The 11271-nt window shown below is 41.4% G+C and overlaps 1 protein-coding gene across 4 annotated transcripts; it reads right to left on the bottom strand.

Moving 5' to 3' along the window:
• Nucleotides 1–726: 726 nt before the first annotated feature.
• On the bottom strand, nt 727–6502 carry zgc:113307 (lumican). Of its 4 annotated transcripts, none has more exons than XM_032513308.1 (5): nt 6309–6502; nt 3451–3782; nt 2948–3272; nt 2184–2501; nt 727–1121 (listed from the first exon to the last, which is right to left on the bottom strand). In XM_032513308.1, exons 1-5 carry the CDS (start codon nt 6322–6324, stop codon nt 970–972), a joined length of 1143 nt encoding a protein of 380 aa, XP_032369199.1. In that variant the 5' UTR covers nt 6325–6502; the 3' UTR covers nt 727–969. The 4 variants fall into 4 exon arrangements, with proteins under 4 accessions (XP_032369199.1, XP_032369203.1, XP_032369204.1 ...); XM_032513312.1 differs by lacking the exon at nt 6309–6502 and adding an exon at nt 6130–6280; XM_032513313.1 differs by lacking the exon at nt 6309–6502 and adding an exon at nt 4351–4589.
• Nucleotides 6503–11271: the final 4769 nt, after the last annotated feature.

The raw sequence follows: 11271 nt of genomic DNA, 5'->3' as shown, positions 1-11271 counted from the left end.
GTTTATTGTGTACTGTGAATCACTGTTGTCTCTAGGTTGCTTCCAGGTCTTGCAGGTATTTACATTGCAGCAGCTTTAAAAAAGAAAACAAGAAGACGAAAAAAACACAAGCACACAATATTATCTAAATGTCCATTTTTATTTTTTTCTGTTGTGCAAAGCAAGTTTCATATTTTAGGATTATGGACATCAGCTTTCAAATCAAAGTTCAATGTAACAATATTTTTGTAAAAAGAGGTTTTAGTAGAAGAAGAAGACATGCTTTTGTTAATCCCGCAATGGGAAGTTCACATTCAAAATGTAAAGATTTTTGATAGTTTTGTCAGAACATTTTTATAATCAGTATGTGTCCATTGTTGGGGCTGTTTAACATTGTCCAGCTAATTAAGTCAGAATCTCTCATGGGAGAGCTACTGAATTTTGCCATTCATACAGGTTTTCCTTTCCCCATAATACAGCTCAGTTTAACAACAGCACATTATTTTGCACAGTCAGAGATGTAAGGGTTTGTCACAGTTCCTATTTGGTAATAACACACAGATGTATGACCCTGCTGAGGCAGAACTTGGAAAAGATGGAGAGAGAGAGACAGACACCCATGGGAATGCACTGATGGTATGCTAAATGTTTGCATAAGGACTTTTGGCCTAACATAACACTGGTTCGTTGCATTGTACCTGTACATGTGTGATGACAATAAAGTTGAATCTAATCTAATCTAATCTAGTGTACAGTATAAGTTCAAGCTTTGGCATCATTTGAAGATCAGTCTTTCCTTCACTTCCTGGGTATGTACTGAAGACATAATTAATTAAAGTAATTTCCTCTGGTTTATAATGTTAAGTTGTTTGACTTCATAATTGAAAGTTGCCTACAAAATAAAAACCTTGAGTTGAATCACGCTTTTTTCTAGATAAGGTTGGCTAGCTTATACAGTGACCCTATTTTGTTGCATGTTCAGAAGGTGAATCAGATGTAAATACTTTCAAGCACTCGTAGACAGAATACCCAGTCAGATGGCAGCTGTTGGTAGGACAATTTGTTTCCATCCAATCGTAGGAACTTTATCCTAGAGTAGGACAGAGGTCCCACCTCTCTGCAGAAACTGGTCACGTTGAACTCTGTGGTAAAAAGACAGAAAACAGATAGGATTTTATCACAGAGTCTGCATTTCCTGAATGTCTAACAGGTGCTGTGTTGAGGAAACCACAACGCTGTCTATTGCTTTCTCCCTTTATTTCAGTAGTAGAGCTTGCCACGGCCCAGAATGTAGGCTTTGGCAGACAAGACATGCGGTAGCATGTCATGTCAACTAGCTAGACGATGAGGTGTGTGTTTTTGTAAAAGTGTTGCCGTCTGGCTGTCCCTTTGGTACAAAGCCCCGCTGTCTGCTGCTTTACAGATCAGGAACATACTTTCACTTTGCCAGAGCCTGTGAGCCAAATTTGCACGCCAGGTAATTGCTGCCGGATGGTCATGTGAGTCAAAAGGGCTCAAGTCTGCTGCAATGTTATTAGAATCCTATTGGCCAAAAAAGGCCAGAGTGATGGGGAGCCGACAGAGACAGAGAGAGACAGAGGGGGGAAAGAAGAGACCATGAAGAAAGGAACAGCATGTGCTTTTGGCTCATCTGGCACTCTGCCCTCTGAATCCATCACAGATGTTTTCATACCACTCCATTCTCTACTTTGCTAACCTACTTTCCCGTGATCCAACCACCCAATATTCCCTCTCAGCTTCTCCACCCTATCCTTGCTTTTTCTCTTTTCATGTCTCTGTCTCCCCTCCCTTCTTTGTCTCTTGTCTTCCATCTCTGACTCGCATTGCCTGCTAGCTGCCAAACCCCAGCCCCTCCCGTGCCCATATGCAGTGATGAGGGCCGGCTGTGTTTAAGGAAGCTAGGACTGTACAGGTTTCTTTGCAGTTCCTGTTAGTTTTTCCACACTTCTTCTCCCTCACAACATGATTCAGACTTCCCTAGGTGGTCATTCAGTCACATACACAGTCATACTTTACTTTGCTGTCACAAAAAGTGAATGCATTGTTGAAGTGTAAATTTAAGAATGTGTGCATTTGTGAGGGAAATTAGCATTGTCAGTGACAACATTACAATCAAAGTGTGAAAGGTGATGAATTTGTGTGTCTTTGTGTATGTGCATGTTTTGTCTTTGTATGCCCCTCACCTTGTATTTCATTGGCCTCCAGGTAGAGGTACTGGAGGGTGGTGGGGACTGTAGGAATGGTTGTAAGTTTGTTATAAGAAAGGTCCAGTTCCACCAAGCTAGAGATGTTGAAAACCTGAAGGTGGATGCCGCTGCTCTCCAGACCACAGTGACTTAGACGGAGGTACTTAAGGTGGAGAAATCTCACAAAACTGTTTTCATCTAGTCCTGAAAGAGTGTTTTTAGACATATAGAGCTGCTGGACTGAAAGGGGTAAATGCCTGGGGACAGACGAGAACAAATTCCCACTGAGTTCCAGCAGGTTCAGACTGACCAGACCTGCAAAATGAGGGGAAGACACACACAAATGCAAAAATGAATACTGACAAATTTGTGTGATGGATAGAATGAGTGTAAACATTGTCCTGTCATGCCAGTAATAATGTTGTAATAATGTAACAGTGTTAATAAGTGTAGTCAGACTGTCCTGGGGCCTAACATCAGGGTGTGAGACGTAGGCCTAATCACAGTAACAATTACAAAAATGAATTGAATAACCCTAACATAAAATCAAATCACTGTGGAATTATAAACAACCGCTTGACCTCAACCATGGACACTTGTAGTCAGCAGTGGCCAGGCAATTGAAATCCTTTTTTCTTTTGTCTACAGTATTTTTTTGCATGATGTAAATAGAAACACAAGAGAAGGACTTTCTTAATTTCCACCTCAAAGTAGGTTTTGCACGCTCAAAGAAAGGAAATGACACATTACACTATCATTACCTTTGAGGTCTCCCTCTGCGATGGTTTGTAGTCTGTTTCCCTGCAGCAGCAGCTGCGTCAGGTTGTGCAGGTTCTGGAAAGCTCGAGGGCCGATGCTGCTGATTTGATTGTGTGCCAGTCGCAGCTGCTTGAGTCCAGCTGGTAGAGCAGTGGGCACTGATCTCAGGTGGTTGTGGTTGACAAAAAGGTAGCAGAGCTGGGCCTGGTTTTGCAGCGCAACCTGGTCCAGCACGTCGCTTTGCAGCTGGTTGTGATCCAGGATAAGCCAGCGTAGATCAGTAATGTTGGCCAGAAAGGAAGAGGACATGGTTGAGATGTTGTTACCCTGGGAACAAAAAGAAACAGACTATGATTTTTCACACTTTCACAGTTAAAATAATACATGATATGTAGTACAGTGCAGTGGAGGTCAGCCATTGTGGTAAGTATACAATGTAAACAGTACTGGTAGACCATTGTAAAAACTCACACTCGCTCAGTGCCCTTGTCTGTGTTTGTCCTACCTGTAGAAACAGGTATTGAGTTCTGTCTGGCAGGTTATCAGGGATGTCTGTCAGGCCTCTGTGGTCACAGTAGAGCGCCGTGGGCCACTGGATGGGGCAGTCACACTGTTGAGGGCAGGCCTTGGGGTTGTTGGCTCGAAACCAGGCTGGGTCCATTCGTCCCTGCAGGCTCATCACACTGGGCTCACCCAGCAGGCGATTAATCCACAAAGGAACACCTCCGTAGTCCATGTCAGCTACAACAGTAACTGAGGCAAATTTAAAAACACACAGAGACACCAAAACAGCACAGTACAGGAGAGCCATCGAGACAGCCGGTGAGATATGTAATCCTGCAAATTAAACAAAACACAAAAAGGAGTTACATAACAGATATCACATGTCATGGTCAATGTAATATTCATGATGACCACTTTCATAAATGTGTGAATGTCTTCTGTAGCTTTGTAAGGGGTGGCAGTAGCTCAGTCCATAGGGAGATGGGTTGGGAACCGGAGGGTCACTGGTTCAAGTCAAAAGGAAGGGAGTGTGGACTGGTGGCTGGAGAGATGCCACTTCACCTCCTGGGCACTGCCAGGTGCTGTTGAGCAAGGCACCGTACCCCCCCACCCGCTCAGGGCGCTGTTTCGGCTGGCAGCCTACTCACTCTGACATCTCTCCATTAGTGCATGTATAGATCCTGAGCATGTGTGTGTGTGTAGTTCAGGACTGTGTGTGACTACTAACAAGTGTTGTAATTTCCCCATTGGGGATTAATAAACAGATTAAAATTAAATTAAGAGCTTTGTCAAGTCTAAACTAATGGCTTAAGTGATATCACACTGAAGAACACGGATGTCATATGGCGGCTGATTGAATTATCATTCCTATCAGACACATACCAACCACAGCCATTCTCACATTAAGGCGTTCCTTTTAAATATGACTCCCTCCTCACTGTTCCCCCATCCACCGATGCTGCTTCACTCACTGCTGCTGATGCTGGCAACCCCAGCCTCCACCCTTCCTAGTTCAGAGTTCTTAAGGTGCTGACACACCAACCCGTTTATCGGCCGTCAAACACTCTAGCGAGGTCGGTGACTTGAGTCTGTTTGGTATGGTCCGTGTCGTCGTCAGTCAGAGCAGCTTTAGTTTCGGACGATTTGACATGTTGAATCGGAAGGCGGGCAGTCGGACTCAGTGACCAATCTGATTGGTGGAGTGCTAACCCGGAAATTCTGAGCGGGACGAGTTTGACAAACACCTTTCAAAATCTGACAAAAAATCTTTTAAACTGACCTTTGTCAGTCTGAAATGAAGACAGATTCAGCAACTGCATGGACTACTTCTCCCTTAAAATGTTTTCAGAAACATGTTTTGGTGAAACATTTTCGTAAAATGCGAGATCGGATTCCAAATGAGCCGCCATTATGGTCAGTTTTGAAATTTAGAGAAGCCAGACCAACTTGATGTGTTCGTCCAATCAGCTGCAGGTTTACATTTTTTGGGCAACAATACAGATTAGCGCTGCCTGCTGTTATGGAGACGTATTACATCTTGTGTACGCGCAGAAAGTACACTTAAGTCTTACACTTAAGTGTTCCGAGGCACTTTTTTGACCAATTCGGCCTACGGCCGGCTATCGAGTGGGTGTGTCAGAGTCTTGACATAACTTAAGGTTTAAAATGGTTGTCAATTTCTTTCTTTTGGCTCGCTCTTCTATACCCAGGGGGGTATCTGCATAGTGCTCCCTGTTTCAGCTTAGGATGCTGCCTGGCTAGTAAGATCTTACTCTTTAACCGAAAGGTTGACCTCCTTAGAAATCCTTTCCAAAATGTTGACAGATACTTCTGACACAAATCAGTCAGTGGCAAAACGAGCGCTTTTATGAAGTTAAATACAAACAGGACAATTGCCCTATTAACTTAGTTACATTGTAGCTTGTTTCGCCGCTGCTGACTGGAGCAATCTTGCTCACAGTATTGCTGGACCAATTTCAAAGATTGTTGTTCCCATCAGTCATTTAGACACAAAACAAATTAAAATATGGTTGAAAAATACAGTTGTCACCCTTTAAGTTTTTTAAGTTTAAATTGATAAAAAATTCTTTGGTTTATGACCAAATACCAGCAATACTTACACTGAAATATAGTTTCATTGTGAGCCAAGGAGCAAGGTCACTTTTTTTCAACAGCAGCCTCACTTGTGACATTGTGTTGAAAAATACAGTGGAATTTCCATTAATAGAATTAGTAAGTACTGCATAAATTGAGATGGCTGCTTTTGCACACACACTTCAAACTCTATGAGAGGGGAAAATGGTTGCAGTAACACCCACAAAGTTACTGTCCACACAAGCACACATTCTCTTTCTCTCACACTCACACACACACACACACACACACACACACACACACAAAATTCAGACTCTCAGTTACTGAATGACACAGCAGTTAGTGAAAAAGGTTTGCATCATCAGGAAGTTTGACTTCATCAGCATGCTTGCAATGTTGCATTTTACCTTTCTTACCTACACCACAGTCTTACAGTACATGCACAACACGTTTCCAGGAGATTATGCAATAATGCCTCATCAAACCAACTGTAATTAAACAGACACAATGCAGATTTGGACATTTCCAGTTTTACCTGCCTTGCAGAATGGAAGCAGACGAGAAACCACAACAGATTGACACTTACCTTTTTGATCAGGAGCTACAGAACAGAGTCTCTGTCTCAAATTCCCAATGAAACCGTCTGAAACTGCATGGAACTGTGTGTGTGTGTGTGTGTGTGTGTGTGTGTGTGTGTGTGTGTGTGTGTGTGTGTGTGTGTGTGTGTCTCTGTCTGTGTGTTTTCAAGCTACCGCATATGCTTACCCACTGTCTGATACATTCCTCTTCTTTAAACATTGCCCAAATCCCAGACCTCCTCCATAATCCTTCCTAACTCACTTCTTCCTTCACCCTTTTGTCAGACCTTGGAAATGGTTGAACCCACAACATTTGATTTGTTGGCTTGTACCGTGGAGATAAAATACACAAAAGACTGAAAAGAACTTCTGAAGAAGGAATTGAAGAGACAAGAAATCAAATTATGACAACTGGGTTTGGATTCAGAAGGTGTGTGCGTGTGTGGTGTGTGCGCGTGTGTGTGTATGCGTGTGGTGTGTGTGTGTGGTGTGGTGTGTGTGTGTGTGTGTGTGTGTGTGTGTGTGTGTGTGTGTGGGTGGTGTGTGGTGGTGGCATGGGCCCAGATGGTTGCCAAGCATCACCACAAAGTCTGGGCGGAGCAACCATTGACTGGTTTCACACGGCCACTCACCCTCGTGTTTTCGAGCTGTGAAAGTGGCACCTGAGGAGGCAAAGTTCGGAAAGATATTTATCTATAGAAATCTGACCTGTTGTGCACACTGCCAACTCTGAATGAACTAGTGTGTAAGTTTTCGAGACGTGATTGGTCAGAGCTCTCCCTGTCTGTGGAAGTTTCGAATTGTCGCAAACTGAAACCTTTTTTGTACGATCATCTCAGGTGCATTTTCCCGCTCAGTATGAGCTCTGAGTAATCACAAAGACCGACGTGTTCGTGACCACTCCACTGAAAAAAGATAAGGTAGAGCCAGCGCGTCTGTGACATCGCTACTGCTGTGGCTGAGGCGTTGCATCCGTTGCAGACCACTCAGACTGAAGAGACGCAACAGCTCCTCTAAACTTGCAGAACAAACCAAAGTGGCGTCTGTGTCTGTGCGACGGTCTGAATGAACACCATATCAGCTTGAGCATACATGCACAGCAACTATATTACAACTCTCCCAAATGTTCGGTCACAACAGAAATGAGGATTATATTTTGATTGGGGCACAAAGTTGTAAAACATGAGCAAATGATGAACCTCATCTGAGCTATACAACTATACCAGTATATCATACTTATATCTATAAACTGCAACGTGGGCCCACTCATTGTGCTTCTCTAACCTCGGTGCATCCAATTAACTGAAATAATTAATTGTTATGTTTTGAATAAAATGAACAAATCAGTCTTTATTTTCCAAAAGTAAATACAGTAATGGGGCACGAGAATAAGGCCAACATACTGGCCTTTGGGCCACAAAGGTTAAGGGATAGAATCTATGTGAACATCAATGTTTATTTTAGAATTTCTGGGCTAGTTGACCTCAACTAATTTAACTTGGGGTCCCTGCCCTACACCAGAAACCCCTGGACCTGTTTCCCCCACAGACCCAAATCTTCTCAGCTGTTGTTGACATATGCTACTGTCTATCATGTGGTTCATTACTTTGGACATGTCTGGGTCAGTTCTATAACATAAGAAGTTAATATTGTAAATAATGTAAATGCTAAATGCCGTCTGTTTGATACTACACAACACAAAGGTTCTTAACCCTACAGTTTGCACATATCATGTAAGACTTAATTTCTGCATTTCTTGCAAAAAACTCTCCAGAAAGTGCCATTTAATGGTTTATTTTAAAAAAAAAAATTCGGGGGGGCATCCCCCTCCCCCCCCACAATACAAACCCCAAATTTTAAAACCCCTGAGGATAAACCCAAAAAATTGCTTTGTACCGGCAAAATGGTGGCCCCCCCAAATCTCCTCCAAGGGTTTTGGGAAATTGGGCACCGGGTGTGGTTGTGTGTGGTGTGTGTTGGGTGGGGGTGTGAGTGATGGGTCCACTATGTTTTTTCCCCTAAAGGCTTCAACCCAAAGACCGGGGGGCCGAACCCCATTCTGTGGTGAAGGTTATTTCCCCGTGTGCCTGTTGTGTGTGTGTGGGGGCAATGTGAGAAAAGGGGCACAGTAAAAAGAGGGAAAATCAACAAAATTTCCCAATCATAAAAAAGAGGCCCTCTTGAAAAACACTTGGAATGACACTTCAGGAAAAAATTCTTTACAAAACAAGTCCTGTAACGATTTTTGGGGGGATCTAAAAAAGGTCATTGAGCATTTTCTTTTTACCATATACCATGAAAATAACCATACATTTCACCATAAATGCCACTTACACCTTTTATGTGCAGTTTCAGTGTTATTTTTACACACAGTTTATGAATGTGTAGAGAACAATACAAAAGCAGCATGTGTGTGTAGTTCAGTTCCAACTCAACAACTGAGAGACAAAACACAGGGGCAATTTAAGCTAAATGCTGTCAGCATGCTAACATGCTCACATGGACAATGCTTACATGCTGATGCTACACAGGTATACTGTTTACTATGTTCACCATCTTAGTCTGTTAGTACGCAAACATTTCCTAATTAACACAAACTAAGAGTGGCATATAGTGTTTCTGAAAACAAAGTAAATATCATTTTAAATTTGTTACATTGTATTACCTTCCCTTATTCCTGCTGTTCCTTGCTATTTTGATTTCCTGTCAAACAGTATTTGGTTCATTGTAATTTCTAACTTGTTGAGTGTTGGTGGAGTTGAAAGGTTTCTAGAAACATGAGCAACAGTGTCACCACCAGCCTGTTGGCAACTCTTTGTCATCCTACACACTTTGTGCTCGGCTCTGTATCCATCTGGTTTTCTCATAAACAAGAGAAGGAAATGGCAAAGGCCTCCTTCCATCCTGTGCTGGCTCGGATCCCTCTGCTGCAGAATAACACATTTCACTGAAACATCACCCATATTCACCTCCCTCCCACACTTCATGTTCATGCTTTATGAATATTAAAAATATCCCTGTGATTATAAAAACATGTTTTTATTTTCCTGTCACATTAAATTTGAATTATTGACGCTGTAGTAATACAATTCCTTCTCACTAATAGTGTGCTGGGCTTCAACCTCCCAAATCTGCACAGGATAAGTGGGTAGAACAATTGTGGATACATAGAGTTATAATTGTACTAATGACAAATGAAAGCTGAGGAAGAAGGGGGAGCTAAATTCTAAATTGAAACTTAGGGGGGTGCTGTAACACAACAATAAAGTTTTTAAATGGGACCAGAATCATTCCTTCAAAACCACAAAATACATATCTATATCTACCATAGACTGTTAATATTAATATACAGTCTATGATATATACACATATTTCATGTACCTTCAATTCAGTATGTAAGGCCAAATAAAGACATCAAGCAATTCTTAGCATCTTTTAAGAGCTCCATGTTAAACCAAAAGTACAGTAGAACTTGAGTTTGAACAGCATGAACAAGAGGTTTGTCATCCACCGTGACAGCATGCACAGTAACAGTTGCACAAAACCCAGTACACTATCTGGTGCTACACATTACACCAACATTGATGTCAGCATTGACGTCAATACTGGTGTAACTTTTGAAAATAAGTATTACAAAATATTAATAAATCAGTAACTTGTTAATGAGTCATCGTCTTTTTACAGTAATTACATTTTCCATAACAGATATTGCCCTCAGGCGGTTTCCTGTTTGAGAGCTGGCAGGAACAGCAAATCTTCAAACAGCTTGTCAGATATTGTAAGAGAACTCCACAAATCCAGAAATACTTTATAATGACAATGTTGCATGTTTTAACCATGCTCGACATAGTGTGAGTGCGAGTCTTTGTTTGGCTATGTGTCTGAAGACATATTGAGCTAGTCATGTGAAATATTATCAATGAATAAATCCGGTAACGTTATGAAAGGAATTATTTGAACCAAATCATGATCTTTTCCAAACACCTAACCAGGAAGTTTAGTTGAAAATAATTATAATATTAAAAACATAAAATAATAATTCAACTGGGTCTCATAATAATAAATCAAAACAGTTCTCTGGATTAACTCTTTTTTGATATATTCATCCACCATGACCTCCTCCCTGCATGTACTTTGTTGCTGTTTATACTACATCAGGCTTTCTGGCAGAAATGGGCCTGGCAGACCTGAAGGCTAACTTCTCCCATGTGCAATTACTTCATTAATTGTTGCTTAATTTGTTATCTCCAATATTACAGAAATACAGATGATTATACTGAATAACATGTTACTTTTAGAAATTGAAACAATCAGTGTTCCACAGAACCGGTTGAGCCTGAATTAGTTTCTTCTTCTGCATCTTGCTTTTCTCTGCTCATAATTTCACTCAACACCTGCTACCTCAATTTTTATCTCAACAGCTCCTGTCTTTGACACTAGAGGGCACTAAGTTCTTTTTAATCAACAGAATCAGAATCAGAATCGGAGTAAGGTTTGATGCCAAGTAGGTTTACACATACAATGAATTGCCTTGGCGTTTGGTGCATGCCATAAAAATACTGTATAAAGAGGACATCAAAAATAAAAGCAAATTAAACAATCTGCTACTTTCATCTGTATGAGAGAAGAAGATTAGAAGCTTGACGCGGTGCAACAATGGACATCAGTCTGTGTGTGTGTGTGTGTGTGTGTGTGGACATCTGCTTTCAATCGCATGGCTTATTATGCCTTTGTGCCTTGGGGTGCCATGCTTAGGGTTAGGAAGTTACCTTAAGTATTGTCCAGGGACTGCTAAATCTAACCAAATCTCTATCATTTCTAGAATTCATTTGTTTGCCGTAATTCATCTTAACCCTTAAATATATATTATAATTATTACACTATTATTATTATAATTATTATATGTTATTGTATATTTGTGTGTGTGTGTGTGTGTGTGTGTGTGTGTGGTGTGTGTGTGTGTGTGTGTGTGTGTGTGTGTGTGTGTGTGTGTGTGTGTGTGTGTGTGTGTGTGTAAATGACATTTTGAGGCTGCATCTGGTTCCAAGGTTCCAAGGTTGACCATTAAATTGTAGGGTTCAGATGTGGTTTGGGGTTAAGGTTAGTGTAAGAGTTGGGCATGTAATTATTATGGTTAAGCTTGTTGAGAT

Source organism: Etheostoma spectabile, chromosome 4 (genome assembly GCF_008692095.1).
Source record: "Etheostoma spectabile isolate EspeVRDwgs_2016 chromosome 4, UIUC_Espe_1.0, whole genome shotgun sequence".
NCBI lineage: Eukaryota > Metazoa > Chordata > Actinopteri > Perciformes > Percidae > Etheostoma > Etheostoma spectabile.
This window is presented reverse-complemented; position numbering and strand designations above follow the sequence as displayed.